Here is a 17097-nt window from a genome sequence, read left to right on the forward strand (position 1 = left end):
AAATTGCCCTTAAAAAGTGTGAAGATTATAGTAGGAGTTATTCAAAAGGAAAATTAGATGAATATACTGGAAACTGGCTACTAGGAAATGTAGATGATATGAGTGAAATCCAGGCCATAGCGAAGTCAATGGGCAAAACTCTGAATACCATTGGCTTCAAGGTGATCAGCATTTCAGCCCGGAATATTAATTCACGTTCATGTGCATGGAACATCCTGCAAGTATGTCAATATCTATGGGAATCTGTTAGTCAGCAGGTACAACGTTAATGGAACAAAGACTGGAAAAGAATAATTTAAGGGCTGATTCTCTATAATTCTGTACATTCTGCTGTCATTTACACCAGTGCAAAGGAAGAGTCAAACACTACCAAATCTGAATGGTAATGGCTTAAATGGAATTTTAAATGATGCATAAACTTTGTCCATGCTCCCCCCGCCCCCAACAGGAGTGAATGGCACCTTAATAGCTCTTGGTCTACATCAGGGGACAGAGGCAGATGTAGCCTCCCAATTCAATGGATGCACTGACCCCACACTTCTTCCTCTCACCCCATTCCTTCCCTCTTCCTACCAGCTCAAGGTTTCTGGGGGGGAAAGGATTTTAGGGTCTTTCCGTCTCCGTCCCACATCCAGCCCTGCTCCCCTCTCTGTCCCACAACCACTCTGAATCCCTGGGAAGGAGATGCCATCGCGACCTGGGAGTGGGCAGATGCCCACAGACCAGGCTGATCTGCCCCAACTGCAGTGGCACAGGCTCCCCCACAACCTGTCCGTTCACTCGCACCACAGCTCCCTGCACACCAGACAAGGAGAACAGCCCGGCTTACCCCACCCCCAATCATTACCCCTCCCTGCTGGCTCAAGGCTTTGCAGTGGTTCCCAGCACAGCTGCCCTGGTTCCAGCAGATGAAGCAGGACCCGGGTGCTGGCCAAGCTTGGCACTCCCTCTCAGCAGGAGTGCTCCTTCCCACACCCAGCTAGCTTGAGGCTTCCCACAGTGCCCTGGCATCATTTTGTGAGCCCGCTTGGGGCAAACTGCCCCTTTTGTCCCCTTCCCCCATCTGGGCGGCTCTGCCTACGTGAGGGCATATCCGGGGAGGATTTCCCCAGTTACAGGCGCCACTGATCAGGGGAATCAAAATCAAGATAAACCAAATTTAATTAAATATTAATGGTCCTAATATCATACTTCTGATACATCAGCCCTACATTAGAGTAACTTAATTGACGTCAGTATAAACTGGTGTAAGAGGAGAATCAAGTTCTAATGACTGCAATTTGTGCGATATGAGACCTGCTTTAATGGTGGGGTTTTCCATACCCAAGAGGCAGTCATAATCCCTCATGATTTCTATAATGCATTCTGACAAGGTGTTTTTGTAAATGATTTTCGAGAAACTCAGGTATTATTTTTCACCCAGCAGAATGGACAGATTAATTCAGCTGTAATAGACAAAATGTACATTTCAGTGCAGAGGAAGGAATGGGAGATGGGAATGAGATCTGGGATAGAAGATAATAGCCCTCACTCCCCATTACCTTGCACCTTGTGCAGTCATTCACACCTGTACAAAACAGAGCAACCTGCTACTGTTCTGGGAGCTCTTTATACCCATTTGGCACTAGACCACCTAGGTACAAGACAATGGAAATTCAGGCAAAAGGTGAGAGTGACCTTCAGGACTGTAGGGGGCAGAGGTTCCCCAGAGTCCCCTCCAGACCCCATTTCTAGTCATTTATCATGTCCTCTCCCACAGTTCCTAGCACATGAGGGGTTCTCGGAGCAAAACAGACAAATGAAAGCCTCTCGTTCCCTTAGGAGAGCGGGAAATGTGAGTGAAAACAAAGACAGACAAAGGTGGCTTGTGTTTCAGGCAGTCTTTCTAGATTCGACCCTTTGGGCTCGGTCTATCAATGGGTCCATTGTCTTTTAGTGGGGTCTACCTCCAGCCCCTCTGTCACAGAGTCACCGGGCAATGCTCTGGAACTATTCCATCCAAAGCCAGTCAGGACTCTGAGGGAGCCTCCTCTCTCTGAGCAGGTTGTCTCCAGAGCAAGAAGCTTACACAGCTTCGAGCTTCTTGAGTCTGACCTTGGAGCATTCAGCATCCCCTTCTCACACCGTGCGCTTCCAACAGCGAGTCCACACAGGTGGGGCTCTTGGGGAAGCCAGTGGGCCCTGCACCCCAACTCCGCAATGAGACATGACTCTCAGCCAGCCCAGTAAAACAGGTGTATTGGACGACAGGAACACAGTACAAAACAGAGCTTGTAGGTACTGGAAACAGGACCCCTAAGTCAGGTCCATCTTTGGGGCAGGGAAGCCAGGCCCTGGGTCTGGGCCTCCCTCTCTTTCCCCAGCCAGCTCCAAATTGAAACCCCCTCCAGCCCCTCCTCTAGACTTTGTCTCTTTCCCAGGCCAGGAGGTCACCTGATGAGCTCTTAGATCCACAACACCTTCAGTTGGCACCTTTGCAGGGGCGGGGCCCAGGCCATCAGTTGCCATGAGACAGGGTTTCAGCCATTCTCTGTGCAGACAGCATCACACTGGCCCTCTAAGGCTCTGCAACAATCACACACCCTTATCCCACCACCTAGATACTTAAGAAAGGCATAGGGGAAATGGAGGCACCCACACAGTATTCAGAGAAAACATTAAGAACATTCCCACTTCGTCACACCCTCCTCTTCAGGTGTGCTGCTTTGCAGCTGGTCTGTGCCGCTTCAGGAGTGGTGAGGCCTGTGATGGTTTTCCTCTTGGCTGACCTGTGTCTGCTGTCAGCAGTCTCTGAGGTGGAGCAGTCCTTCTACCATTCACCAACCCTTCCTGTGGCAGGTTTTTCCCTTTTTAAACAACCCCGCACCGCCCGCACAGAACAAGCCTTGCAGGTGCGCCTCATTAGTGCTGAACTGGCCCAGAAGAGCTCGTTAGTCTCCTCACCACCAGAGCGAGAGCCTGTCCCTTCACAAAGCCCAATATAATGAGAGAGCTTAACCCAACTATGTGGTGCACAAGACAAAGGGATGAATTCTAGCAAACGGGCACCAATTTGAAGGTCAACCTAATAAGAGTCAGATTTATTATCTATTTGATCTGTTCCACGTTCTCAAAAGCCTTTGGAATTAGTAGTTTAACACAAGGCACAAATAAAAGAGAGCAACTGATATTTAGCGAGTAATAAGGCTTGAGTAATAAGTCAAGCTCCAGTAAACCTATGGAGAGGCCAGAGGCTAAGAGCAAGAGGAGAGAATGTGATCACATATTCAAATTTCCCCGTTAAGCCTCAAAGCTTTAAAGGCACCATGTTTTGGTAAGCAGCAAGGCCAAGGAGTTCAGGGCCTTCTGCTTCTCTATGTAAGCTGTCCATACACAGGGCAGTGGCCCTAGAAGCCTTCCACCGCAGGCGTGCAGTTTGCCTCATGCTACAGAGACCAAAATAGTCTAACCTGCAGATTTCAGGGACTCCACTAGAAGATGAGAGCTCTTTGCCACAGCACAGGCCAGGCACCTTGGCTTTCCAAGTCCTCCTGACAGCTTAGCTCCTTCAGCCCCTGTACTGCGAGCGGCTCCTCAGCTGTTGGCTGCCCCAAATCCTCCCTGGAGGGGGAGGGGTATATCATAGGGTGGTGCGGGAAGCCGCACAAATTACTGCAGGTTCACTCAGCAGTAACTAGCATTGTTTTGCACTGCAGATTTCACCTCCACCCTTTTCAGCCCTCAATGGTAATGCTCTCCCAGATTTCACACCATCACCCATCAGTTGCTGGAGTGCAGACTCCCCTCCACTCACAGAAATAAAGGGCAACACTGGAGCATTAGAAATACAAACTAAGGACTAGGGCCTGCAATTCTCTGAAGCCATTTTCATGAGGGTGTTAAAGAGCTAATATATTGGTTTGGGCTTAAGCCCCAATTCTGACCCTGACAGTGGCTGGGCAAACTCCCTGCACCTGTGTGAAGAACCACTGAATTCGACAGGGCTGTGTCTGTGCACAGTCAGCATCGGAATCAGGGCCCAAGGCTAACTGGAAAGGGTAGGAGAAGCTGAGGAGAGAGAAAATGGACAACAGTTAAATGTTGTTAAAGGATTAACGCCTAACATCCCTGTTGGGTGACCTTGGGCAAGTCATTACACCTCTGGGCCTTACTGTCCCCCATTCTGCAGATGAGGAAACTGATCCTTACCTTCCTTGTTTAGTGCTTTGAAATCAAAGGGGAAAAAAGTTTACATGAGAGCTAAGTATTTATCAATACAAGGCTTCTTTTGTTCATAACTTAACTAAAATAACACGGTGTTGATGGACCCATATCCTATGGTCCAGACAAAACTCATGCAGAAATCACAGAGTTCCTCAGACTTCCCTATTCAGGGAAAGATTAGGACCCAGATGTTTTGAGACTTCAATCATTCAGAATCTCTTCCTCCTGGCAACCACACTTCTCCCTTCTGTAATTTAAAACTGCAGTTTCCCATGTAATAAATAATATAATTCACCTGCAAAGGAGACGGATTTCCTCTCACACAAGGACAAATGACTCGCTGTCCACCAAACCTCATTTGCAGGTGGCTCTGTGATAAAATGTATTTTTCCTATTCAACGTTTGCATGCAAAAAATACCCTTGCTCTTCAGAGAGCATAGAGAACAATCTATTTCCTTTTGCCACCATGTGTAGCAAGCACAGATCAATGCTCTCTCCAGTGGCTAGATCATGCCACCTCGCCAAAGGAGTGACTCTACATTGGGAAATTCCTTCAGTTACTCACCTAAATAACTTGTTGAGAGTGCAGGTATGGTTTGCCAAAGGCATGCCCATTCCACCTCTGCTTCAAATCCCACAGCTGTCCATGCACCCAGGCATCCTGTACTACTCCCTCACCCTCTCTCCCCGCACTGGTATGACAGGTGCTACAGAAGCCCTGTTATCCTAGTCTCTCGACATAAGACTGGAGCAAACCCGGACACTGTGAAAGTTCATAGTGGGAAGGATCAGCAATAAATTCATCAAGAAATGGCCTGCAATCTGCAAGGAGGAAGATGTCACACAAGATGGCTCAATCTATCCCCATGGACAGACACTGCTCCCAAAAGCTACCGATACAAGGTAGCTTCAGAGGAAAGGAAGAATAATGATGCTTAGTTTCCTCTTCCTTCCTGCATGTGCTTAATGGGCACTTTGGGCCAATAACCGCAAACTTTTTCATCCACTCCACACCTAAAAGTTTGACAACACGATCTCATATCAGGATAAATATACTGCACACCAGGGGTTGATCACGTAATCTGCTAACACCTCTTTCAAAGTGCTGATTACCTTGAACTCCCATGGAAGAAGTGCAAATGGGCAATGATTGAGAGTGCTCCACACCTAGCAGCATCAGACAGGTCTGACCATTATTTGTTACACTATTATGTCTATTTTAATCCTCCATTTCTCAAAGGTTTTATCATCTTTTAGTGAGTTATTTGCCAAATAAAACTATAATGGTATTTTACTGTCAAATATTTATGTTACAATAGGTGATACTGCCTGGGAATTTATGGTCAACATTTTATTATTTAAAAAATAGATTTACAAGACCTCTATACACAGAAAATGTATTTTTGTATGGAATTTAAAGGGAGAAACCCAATGACAACAGCTACTTGTTTTAGTTTTAAGCAGTCTCCTTATTCTATCACTGAACCATTGTGTTAGAGCCTGGAAACCATAAACTGCTAGTTTCTTTCCATTTTTCAAGCTGAGTAAAAGGCAAATACTAAACTAGCGTAAAGTCTAGTAGTGCCCCAAGACTGTGTGGGTGGACCCCTTTGTACCTAGATGGAGCCCCATTGAAGTTAGAGGCAGAGCAGGGCTCTGCCATGCACAACAGCTTGCCAGATATGGGCCGGGTTTCTCATTTACCCCAAAACTACTTTCCATCATTATAGCCGTGCCAAGGGGCTTTATCAAGTGGGTGTGAATGTCATTCTATATTCTGACGGTACCTCCCATAAGGCTCTATCGAAATATGCTTAGAATGTGTTTTATGCTACATATGCCATGTAACATATCTCCGTAAAGGTTATAATCTACTGAATGTATTAAGAACAGGAGTACTTGTGGCACCTTAGAGACTAACAAATTTATTTCAGCATGAGCTTTCGTGAGCTACAGCTCACTTCTTCGGATGCACTGAATGGAACATACAGACAGGAGATATTTATACATACAGAGAACATGAAAAGGTGGAAGTACGCATACCAACAGGAAGAGTCTAATCAATTGAGATGAACTATCAGCAGCAGGAGAAAAAAAACTTTTGAAGTGATAATTAAGATGACCCATAGAAGGTGTGAGGAGAACTTAACATAGGGAAATAGATTCAATTAGTGTAATGACCCAACCATTCCCAGTCTCTGTTTAGGCCTGAGTTAATTGTGTCTAATTTGCATATTAATTCAAGTTCAGCAGTCTCTCTTTGGAGTCTGTTTTTGAAGTTTTTTTGTTGCAAAATTGCCACCTTCAAGTCTATCACTGAGTAGTTAGAGAGGTTGAAGTGTTCTCCCACTGGTTTTTGAATGTTATGATTCCTGATGTCAGATTTGTGTCCATTTATTCTTTTGCGTAGACTGTCCGGTTTGGCCAACGTACATGGCAGAGGGGCATTGCTGGCACACGATGGCATATATCACGTTGGTAGATGTGCAAGTGAACGAGCCCCTGATGGCGTGGCTGATGTGATTAGGTCCTATGATGGTGTCACTTGAATAGATATGTGGACAGAGATATATTAATATTATTATTATTAATGTATTAATGCATGCATGTATCATTTTTGTATTTGATACTATGAATGTTGGCTGTGTACTGATTGATTTCTAAATAACCATAGCACAGCATGTGGTCAGTTCCTGGAGAAAGGAATGTTGAAATTAAGTACCTAATCAAGAAACACTTAAAGGATAATGGATCTTGGAATGCTCCCATCCACATAAGAAGTCTACTTGAGGATGTTCAAAGTAGCATGTAAACAACAGATGCTACCTGTAAAAACTGTGAGTCATGAATGGACATGTGACTTGCCCAGGTGACTCCTAAACTCCATATTGGAGCTGTACTTTGCATAGGAGGAGGGGGTCTCCACCCACAAGAGAAAGTCTATTTAAACCCCCGGGAGACCCCTCCATTTTGTCTTCAGCTGGCTAAAGAGAGAGCATCTCCACCCACCCCAGGATACTTGGAAAAAATTGGAATCACTTTTTACTTAATTAACTAACTCAGGTGTATGTATTAACCCCTGGGGGAGCAAACAACTGTGCATCTCTCTCTATCAGTGTTATAGAGGGTGAACAATTTAGGAGTTTACCCTGAATAAGCTTTATATAGGGTAAAACGGATTTATTTGGGTTTAGACCCCACTGGGAGTTGAGCATCTGAGTGTCAAAGACAAGAACACTTCTGTTAGCTGCCTTCAAGTAAACCTGCAGCATTGGGGCAAGTAATTCAGACCCTGGGTCTTTGTTGGAGCAGACGGGAGTGTCTGGCTCAGCAAGACAGAGTGCTGGAGTCCTGAGATGGCAGGAAAAGCAGGGGTAGAAGTAGTCTTGGCACATTGGGTGGCAGCTCCCAAGAGGGTTTCTGTGATCCAATCCGTCATATATATATATATATATAGCCTCAAGCTTCCTCTAACTGACATGTCAACAATTCAGCACCTGGGTTTAAGAAGAAATTTCCCCCACGGGCATGTTACTGCCCAGTTAACCAGTGTGGGGGGACTTACACTTGTCTCTGAAGCATCCAGTACTGGCCACAGGTCACCGACAAGATACTAGATTAGATGGACTAGTAGTTTAATATGATACAGCAGTTCCTATAATAATTAATATCTGCCTTTAGCACATTTCACTGGAGGACCTCAAACCATTTCATAACCAGTAATTATATTTCATAACATCCCTGTAAGATAGCTACATCAGCAAGAATGGTATTATCTGTGTTGTTACATCAGAATTAGATGTTCTCTTACTTTGATTTGGTTTCTAACAGTAAATCCCACTAGAAGATGCCACTGCCAGTACTTATAAAGAATATCATTCCTTTTTTATTTCCTATTTATTGTTACCATTACCCTTCGTCTACCATAATGGAATTTTGTTTGCTAGCTGGAATTCTCGATTGTTGACAACCACTTTTTAGTATGGTTATGTTTGCACTGTAATGCCATCAATCAATGCAAATATAACTACACTAGAAGCAGAAACAACAAATCTGAACAGTCCATTTAAATACTTTACTTCTACTTTCTACTCCTCAAACGTGGACTATAAATAGAATAAAAAAGGGATGGGAGCAAGATAATCAATTTATCCCCAGATGTCAAAGGGTCGTCATAACTATGACTCTTACCCTACCCAGCTATGACCATGGCACAAGGTTGTAGTAAGTATGAGATAGAAAAGTTTTATATATTTGTTTTATCAGCAGTCATGTTCTAAAGATACTGTAAGGCCTGGACACTACAGTGATTGCAAGGCAAGCTAAAAAACTATTAGCGTGGGATCCAAAGAGCCAAGAGAAGTACAGCTCTGATTACAAGACAAAAACGCAAGCAGGCTTAATTTGTGATATCCAAAGAGAAGAATTTAATTTGATTATTAAGATCCTGACAAACAAAAGGACTCGAGATTTTTTCCCTTTTTGGACGAGAACTCTAACATGGTGGCCTGCTATTTCCATTTACACCATGAAAGAGGTTCACTTCCTGCCAAAAGAATGTTAGTCATCAACGGGTCAGCAATGATGCATAGCTTAAGCTACAAATGCATCCGTTCTCCAACCTTTAAGCAGCAGTAATGTACAATAACACTTTGCCAATCACACAGGAGTATTCAAAACGCTAGTTTTATGGTAAGCATCTACTCCCTGTTCATTGGTGTACAGGGAATATTAATTATGCAAAAGCAAAGCTATCCACCATTTAAATCCTTGATTTAACATCTAGGTTGTTTGCTAAAGATATGATTGAAACCGTTTGTGGACTCAAGAACAAAACTAGAGAAACTAGCATTAGTTACAGTTGTTTTCAAATTCATCTTAGAGTCATGAGTGTCTTCTACATCTATGATCACTTTCAAGGCCCTCCAACTGGGAAGTACTGATTATTATTTTAATTTTGTCTTGCATGCTTAGAGTCTAGTTCAGATTCATTAACAATGAGACTGCATAGCAAGGCCAAAAGACAGATACAGCTTTAGGAATAGAAGATTTTAATCATAGTTGTTTGTGAACCAATAGCAGAGATTACAGCTCTCTCCCTTCAGGTTTATTTGTCCAATAGAAAACAGTTTGTTATAACATCTGCAAGATTATTGATAAACTTGCCTTTCCCATATACTCACACCAGCAAAAAGTAAGTACATAATTTTACCACCTATCTGGTCATGTGTTGTAGCTGGAAAGGTAATGAAACAAATATGATAGCTGAAAATATAAAAAGGACATGAAAATATTTATAACAGACAAGGCCATTTCAGTAGCATTTAAAAAACAGGAGCAACTTAACACCCTTTGAAAGAGATGAAACATCTGTGGCACTTCCAACATGAGGAGGCATTCAAAACATTTAGAGGAAGAGCAGTCAAATCATACAACTAGTTCCAATCTGAAAGTTTTAGGACCTGAAAGCCCTTCCTAATCCCTGCAAATGTCGGGCCTTGATCCTTCAGTCTGATATAAATTGAAGGCCCCAAGTCAGTGCAGATTTCCCACTAACTTCAATGGACTCCGTGCAAGGCTAAGGGCCTGTCCACACACTTTAGTTTACAGGACTGGGACCCAAGAGGACAAGAGGCCATCATACACAGGATGCCAAAAGCTCTAAGCCATTTATCATACCAAACTATTGGCTGTATATTCCCATAGATCATTATGTCTAATGATGGCACATCAGTTGCATATACTCCCATGTATGCATAGTTCTTTCCCCTGGAACCTTACACACTGTTTACTTATCCGCAGCCTTCTGCCATCACCAAAATCATGAGAAAAATCCACTTTTGTAGAAATATCTGAGTAATTAAATTTCCATCGTTTTTGGTCCTGAACTATTGATGTACAATACAGCAATAGCAACTACTAGACAGAACTCTTTCCTACCTCACATCTACAACATTGAAACTCCACTGACTACAACTGACTTACTTCTGCAGTATACTGGTGTGGGACAGCAATATCAGGTCCTACAACTTTAGGTGCTCAAATATAGGCCTGGAAATGGGGTGAGCCAAGTAGGCTTTGTGTTCTCTTTGCACTTCTCAAATCCTGGAGCCATCCAGGAGCTAATTTAACCTCCAGCACAATTCAGAGCACCTTAAAAGCTATTCTGCATTATGCCAGCTGGTCACCGCCCCCAAGAGACCGTAACACCAGTTAAAGATCAGATGGCATGCAGCAGTGCTCCAGCACACCCTCTCACACCTCCCCTCAATACCAGGGGAGGTTATATCAGTTTTAGATCACCAAGGAATTCCTCTATGTGGGAAGCCTTAGCTGCCTGCTGAATTGGTGGAAAGGGGCCATACGAGTCAGGACAACAGCAAACTCCTAGCCAGAATGAGACTATTCTCAGATAAGAATTCTGGGGAACTGAATGCATTTCATTTATATGAGCTTCTCATTGACCAAGGACATGATGAGGTAGTGTATCACAATTGCAGTATGCCACTAAGAACCTGAGCATCCAAGTTCCACAAACTTTCCTATTGAATGGATCCAAAGAGAACTTGTTTAACAGAAACCTGAACAGTAAATGCACGGGACAACTTACATTTAAAAAAAAAAAGTTTAACATACTGCAAAGGTTTGAAAAGAGTATCTTCTATTACGCTTGGTTGGCAAATGTGTAAGATCATGAGAATATTACATAAGGTTTATGTAAGTGACTGTAGAAGCAAATGTGGCAGCCATTATGTGAGCAGCAACATCCCACCCATAGCTGTGAACATTGCAGCTAATTAATCTACAGTGGTATTACACAGGAAGGGAATTTTGGCCATGATAGCACAGACCATAATCCCCTTGCCTTTTACTCAGTGTCAGGATTATCTGCAACTCCCTTGAAATAGCAGCCAGAAGGGATCTTATTTTAACATCCTGTCTAAAGGACGACATCTCCATTGGCACAACATTCTGTCAATGCCATACTATAGCATCATTAAAGGACATGAACCTATAAGATCATTTGAATCAGACACAGACACTATTTACAAAAGCATTAGAAATGCACCAGAGTATTTTTTTAAAAGAGGGTTTTAATTCCCTTCTATGGAGTTAAAATGATTTTCTTGTTCCAATAAGCCTGTTCTTATTTATCATTCACACAATCAAAGCTTGGTTCTCTTTTTAAATAGCTTCAAGAAGCCAAAATCCTAATTCAGTATTTGTAGAAAATAAAAACATCTAGCTTAAGAACATGTGCAAACAAATGTACTTGTTTTGAAACAAATGTCACTAAATCAAATGTATATAAAACCACAATTGTTTTACTTCTGCATTTCAGTACCATTCTTCCTAGACCAACCCAACATATCATTAACTGAGGCACTGAAGAAAGAGGAACATTAGGTGGAAGGTGCCTGATGAGGCAATAAGAATTCATTCCTTTAAAAAAAAAATGTATCTGTACTTCTTTTAGTAAATGAAACTCTGTTCCTTATCTGGAACACCACTAACATGCTACCAAAATTAAAGCTGCGTGTCACAATATTTGAGATATAAATGATCTTTCCTATTAGTCTTCCTTTCCCAATCTACTCAAACTGTCACATGGGAGGGAGGGGGTTATGACATCAGAAAGTGGCAACCATGTGTTAAGACTGCAATCTTCATGTGAAAGATGAAATAGAAATGCATAACTGGGTAAGAAGCTATATTCACTACAAGTTATATTTTGATACACACACAGAAGACTACCTGAAATAATGTTTCATACATTTCTAGCCAAACATTTTTATTATGTTTATTAATATAACCAGTCAACAAATGGGGTAAGGAAACCTACCTTTCCATATTCAGCTGAGAACCAACGATGTCACTGAATTGTAGCCTCTGGTTATGTATCAACTATGTTAAACAGGGCCCGATCCAACACTCATTGAAGTTAATGGAAAGACACACACAGACCTAAATGGACTTTGAATCAGCCCCTCAATAAGTGCAAGTGAAAGATACATGTATACAACACCAATAGAAAAAGCACAATCTTATACTCCATTACTAAAATAACTGGTCAAGAAAAAATGCTATAGTTAATTTAAAAATAATTTACTTTTGTAATTTGCAAGAAATGTATTACTAGAGCACTTTCCTCAGTTAGTTTCTTTTTTGTGATTACCATGCTGACTGCATGACAGGCTACACATATAAGGTTCTGGAATAACCTGGAATATAAAGTTCTGGAATACATGTTAATTTGGGACAAGTCTACACAGGATTCAAAGCCTTCTTGAACCTCAAGCATTATCAAATGATAACTGTATATGCTTCCCTAATACAGCATAGTGCATACAAAAAGGCAGGCGGGGGGGGCGGGGGGAGAGAGAAATGAAGCATTAGTGCCAAGCAGATATAGGCAGCTCTTAATCCCTCTTTCTGAAATGACAAGTACTAAGAACCCATGAAAAAGGAGGATTCCTGGGGAAAATATATGGAACTGAAGGCTAAAAGTATGCAAACATCCTGTATGAGGTTAAAGCAAACGATCTGAGGCCACACAGCAAAAAGCAGCCAGTACTTCACTGTATTCCTTAAAAAATAAAGGATGGATATCCCACTGTTCTCAGTGCTAGAGGGAGATGGAGAGCCAAAAGAGCCCCTGCAGGACTATCCCACTCAGTTTCAGAAGCAGGGTTTTGGTTGGGTGGCAGCGGGTGGCGCTGAGATCAGGGGATACTATCCTGTGACCATCTCCAGACGTTAATCTTCAAAGTGACAAGAACATTCCTCCTTCCCATGCTCACACCAAGGAATTCATTATTCCATTGCTGTTATTTTTAAAGATGACGTCTAATTTGAAAAGTGCTAGACAGCTGGCGAATCACACTAGGTTAGACAGCAAAGTGTGAGGCTTGGATGAAAGAGGCTGGGGGGGGGGGAAATCATGCCAGTCTAAGGAGTGAGAGGGTGTGTTACCCAGGTGGCACATATGAGAGTGGATTAGCACAAGGGCAGCTGAGATGCTGCCAGTACGAGAGGACACATCATCCAGGTGCAGAGGGTGCCAATCTAAATGCCAGTGAATGCAGGGAAAAGGGGTTGGGTTACTCAGGGGGCTGAGGCAGGCACTACAGGGTAAGAGGAGAGGTGAGGCAGGTGCAGATAATGCCAAATGATGTAGATACTGCCAATGTGGGGAGGGGAGGAGGTGACAATCCAGCAGTTGAGAAGCCGGATTAGACCAGAGACTGGTGCAGGGAGTGCCAGTTGGTACAAGGACTGGTAGTGAGAGTTGGTGCAGATGCTTATGGTCACTGGGGAGCTGCAAGTTTTGCTAAGCGCTCCTGGCTCTGCACTGAGGCCCAGCGGGATCTCCCTCCCTGCAATGGAACAGCCAATGCTGTCAGAGTTCCCATTCACTGGTTTATGCAATGACTCCAGGGCAGAAGCAGCCTGCAGGGAAGAGAAGCAGATCAGGCAGCTTGGATCCCCTTGGTGCCGTCCCAAACGAGAAAACTGGCTGGCTCCCCCACAGTTGCTCCTACAATATAATTATTCCAGCATGACTGACCTGACAAATTAAGGAGCTAGCCTGGGCTCTTTAAGTAGAAAAAAAGAGTGTTTTCCCCAAGAATAAATTGCTCTAATCATTAACACTAGATACCCCTGCCATGCCTATTCATTAACTGGACAGGCTCTGATGACAACTGAAATTACCTGACTTCTGCAGAATGGTAGAGATCTTTGCAACCTTGAAATGAAAGAGTCTGAAACAGGATTCCCAGCCACACTGTTTGGGATTTTTTTTTAAATCCTTTTACAGCACACACATGCACACACACTGTAAACACACTGCTCACTACCATTCCATCTTTTGCAACCCCTAAAAAACATGGCACACCAGAACATGAGAACTGTGCCAGTGAACTGCAATCCTTTTAAAGCCCCCAGATCAACTGAGTTTTAGCTCTGTAAAAGCCATGACATGCTGGGATTACTGCAATGTAGCAATTAATTATTGCAATCACTGTGTGTTAGGAATGACTACCAGTGTGCTACCAAATCACTGCAATTAATTATTGCAACCAATGCACCGCAATTAATGCACTGCTATCAGAGTAAAGAATGGGACAAAGGCACCTAACGAATCTCTTAAACTAATTTAGCCACGATTAGCACTGCTATTTTTTTTATTTCTCGCACTTCTACGGACGGCGAAACCCGAATACACTGCATGGTATTTTCCCCCCTTACATGTTCAATGCGTACCTGAAATGCAGACGATGAAATTGGCTTGCAGAAGAAAAAGCACCTCCCAAACAATTTCCATCGTCCGAGTCTCATGCCAAGTGCATCCCTCGGCGAAAAGAAATAACAACGATCAATATCGCAGTTTGAACGATCCCAGCAAATCTCCTTTCGGACTTGCAGACTGTATTCCCCAGATGTGCTGACAACACATGTCCAAGCTCTCTCTCTGCACGGCTCAAGCGAGATCCCTTCCCTTCTTTCACCCTCCAAAAAAGACCAAGAAGGCGGCAACCACCAGCCCTGGGCTCTTCCTCCAGGAGTGAGACAAAAATCCACCAGCTCTCCCAATAAGACATAGACAACAAACGCCAGCTGATCCGGTCCGGAGAGTCTCTATTCCAGGGCAGCCCGCTGCAAGTTACCCCCGAACTCTGCACGACTCACCGGGGCACTGCCACAAAGCCCCATGCCGGAGGAGGAGGGTGGGTTTCCTCTCCTGCTTCTACAAAGTGATCAGAAGGTGATTAATACTCGTTGCTACGCATGAGACCCCCATGCGTGTTATTTCACGTACATAACACAAACTAGAAAGCACAGTATCATAGCCCAGTTCTCCTTCCAAAAACGCTTTGGCTCCTGTAATTTCCCTTCAAGCAAACGAGATTTTCCGCAATGCAACTGCAGGGGTCGTTCTTCCCACGTCTACGGATTTCCCCTCGCCTTGTTTCCAAGTTAGAGGGGAAATCACGTCGGGGGGGGTGTGTGTGAAAAAAAGAGTGGTGGGGTTCGCCTCCAATCTCTGATTTGCATTTACCAGTTTGTTCAGGTTAATGAAGCCTCCGAAGCACCAAGCAAAGAAACAACGTAGCTCGGTAGGGTTTCAATTTATTTTAAATACATACGCGCGCCCCCCAAATGAAAACCTGCTCTTTAGGTCTCCGCGGCGAAAGGGCGAGCAGCGGTGGGGTGCAGCTGCGTGCAATGACCTGGCCGGTTAATAGGGTGCCAACGCGCAGAGGGAAATAAGCGACTGTATTTTAAAACTTATTTTAAAAAAAACCGCAAGTTTGCACGGGTTGGGGTGCGGATGTGTGACGAGAGGACACAGCCAAGAGTTAGCAAAAAGTAGTTGCATTGCAGCGGGTATGTAATTTGCTTTCCTGACCTGAACCCACATTACTTCTACGCAATTGATCCTCCCCCTCCCTTAGACAAACACACACACTATTTTAAGGGCAACCTTTTACTTACCCCGCAAAAACGTCCGTCTTTTCCCCCCCGGCTTGCCACTCCTGCCTGCAGTCCCCCCAGAGAAAGAGGTCAAGCTCCAAGCAGCTGGCTGCAGCCCCCCAGCCCCCGGGGGAGACCTTACAGCACCATCACGCTGCTCTGAGGGCTGGGAGCGGGTGTCGCCTTCTCGCGGAGGGGAATCTTTTGCTGAGGGCTCCAGGACGCTCTCAGCAGCGCTCACAGGCGGCGCGCGCGCACAAGCGCGAGCCGGCGGGTGAGGCAGGCAGCGTCCCCCCACCGGGGTAGGCGGCGCGCGAGAAAGCGGCCGCAGCTGCAGAGGGGGTCGCCTCGGCTGAGCAGCTGGGGCTGGAATAGCTCCGCGGCCTCTGTAGGGGGGCGAGGCTGAAAAGCGCTAGGAGCTAATCACCGCTGCCACCTCGGCTTTTTGGACGGCACAGTCCAAACGCTTCGTTCCCACTTTATTTTAAAATAGGCACTAGCTGAGGTTGCAAAATAAATAACTACACGAATAATAGTGTCACCGTGCTTTATTGGGGGGGGGGAGACAGGGCGGGAAATGGAGGCAGTGTTAAAAATCGCGGGGGGGGAAGGCAATTTAATATAGATTCCGAGAGACTGGGGATGTCTGAGGCGGTGTGTGGGTTATATATGAAGCGGCAAACGAAGGGCAGGTGCGCAGGAGTGATATTGCATGAGGCTCCCGCCTACCTTTGATGCACGCATGATGGATTGATCATAGGCTGAGGGAAGGAAGTGGGCTTTAGGTGATAAACAGAAAATCCCAGCTCAGGGCAGGTGCGCAGGGGTGATATGGCAAAAGCTCCAGCTGAGGATGCTTATATAGAGATAATAGAAAGGGGGGAAGAGAAGGGGCGGGCAGCTTTGAGTTAGAAATCCTAAATTGGGGCAGGTGCGCAGAGGTGATATTGCAAATATTTCGGCCGAGGCGCCATGCATAATAGATTGAGCATAGGGTGGGGGTTATAAATAGAGCTCCAAGCACAGAGCCCAGCTGTAAAACGGATCTTTGCTCGCATTCGAGTAGCAGAGTGAGCATGTCCAGATCCCAGACTGGAGTAGGGGGGCGTCTTTAGGCAAGACTAAGAGCTTCCAAAGCTCAGGTAGGCTGCGGAGGTTTCTTGCAAGACTGATCAATTCAGAGTCCCCGTGTTTGCGCTCAGTCGCGACATAGCTGGTTTGCTGCGTGCAGGTCTCTGGATTCTTTGCTTTAAAAGAAATAGAGGGGACGAATCGGAAACATTAGAATGAATTAATCGGGTGTCTAATTTTATAGTTCACATTCATTTTGCTAGTTCTTATGAGTCTAACTGCTCCTGAGACTACAGCAACCAACCTTGGCTGATGTTAAAACTGAGCCTTACATAAACCAACAA

The 17097-nt window shown here is 44.4% G+C and overlaps 1 protein-coding gene across 4 annotated transcripts in view; it reads right to left on the minus strand.

The window, feature by feature from the left end:
• CA10 (carbonic anhydrase 10) overlaps positions 1-16233 on the minus strand; it is a 320654-nt gene extending 304421 nt beyond the window's left edge. For 2 of the 4 annotated variants that reach the window (XM_044983407.1, XM_044983405.1), the window contains exons 1-3: positions 15704-16233; positions 14897-14954; positions 14471-14558 (exon numbers count right to left, since the gene is read on the minus strand). In XM_044983407.1, coding sequence (XP_044839342.1) covers positions 14471-14558; positions 14897-14920 — 112 coding nt within the window. In that variant the 5' untranslated portion in view covers positions 14921-14954; positions 15704-16233. Of the gene's footprint in view, positions 1-14470; positions 14955-15703 lie in introns of all 4 variants that reach the window. The other 2 variants (XM_044983404.1, XM_044983406.1) reach the window with 1 other exon arrangement.
• Positions 16234-17097: the final 864 nt, after the last annotated feature.

This window comes from Mauremys mutica, chromosome 12 (genome assembly GCF_020497125.1).
Source record: "Mauremys mutica isolate MM-2020 ecotype Southern chromosome 12, ASM2049712v1, whole genome shotgun sequence".
NCBI lineage: Eukaryota > Metazoa > Chordata > Testudines > Geoemydidae > Mauremys > Mauremys mutica.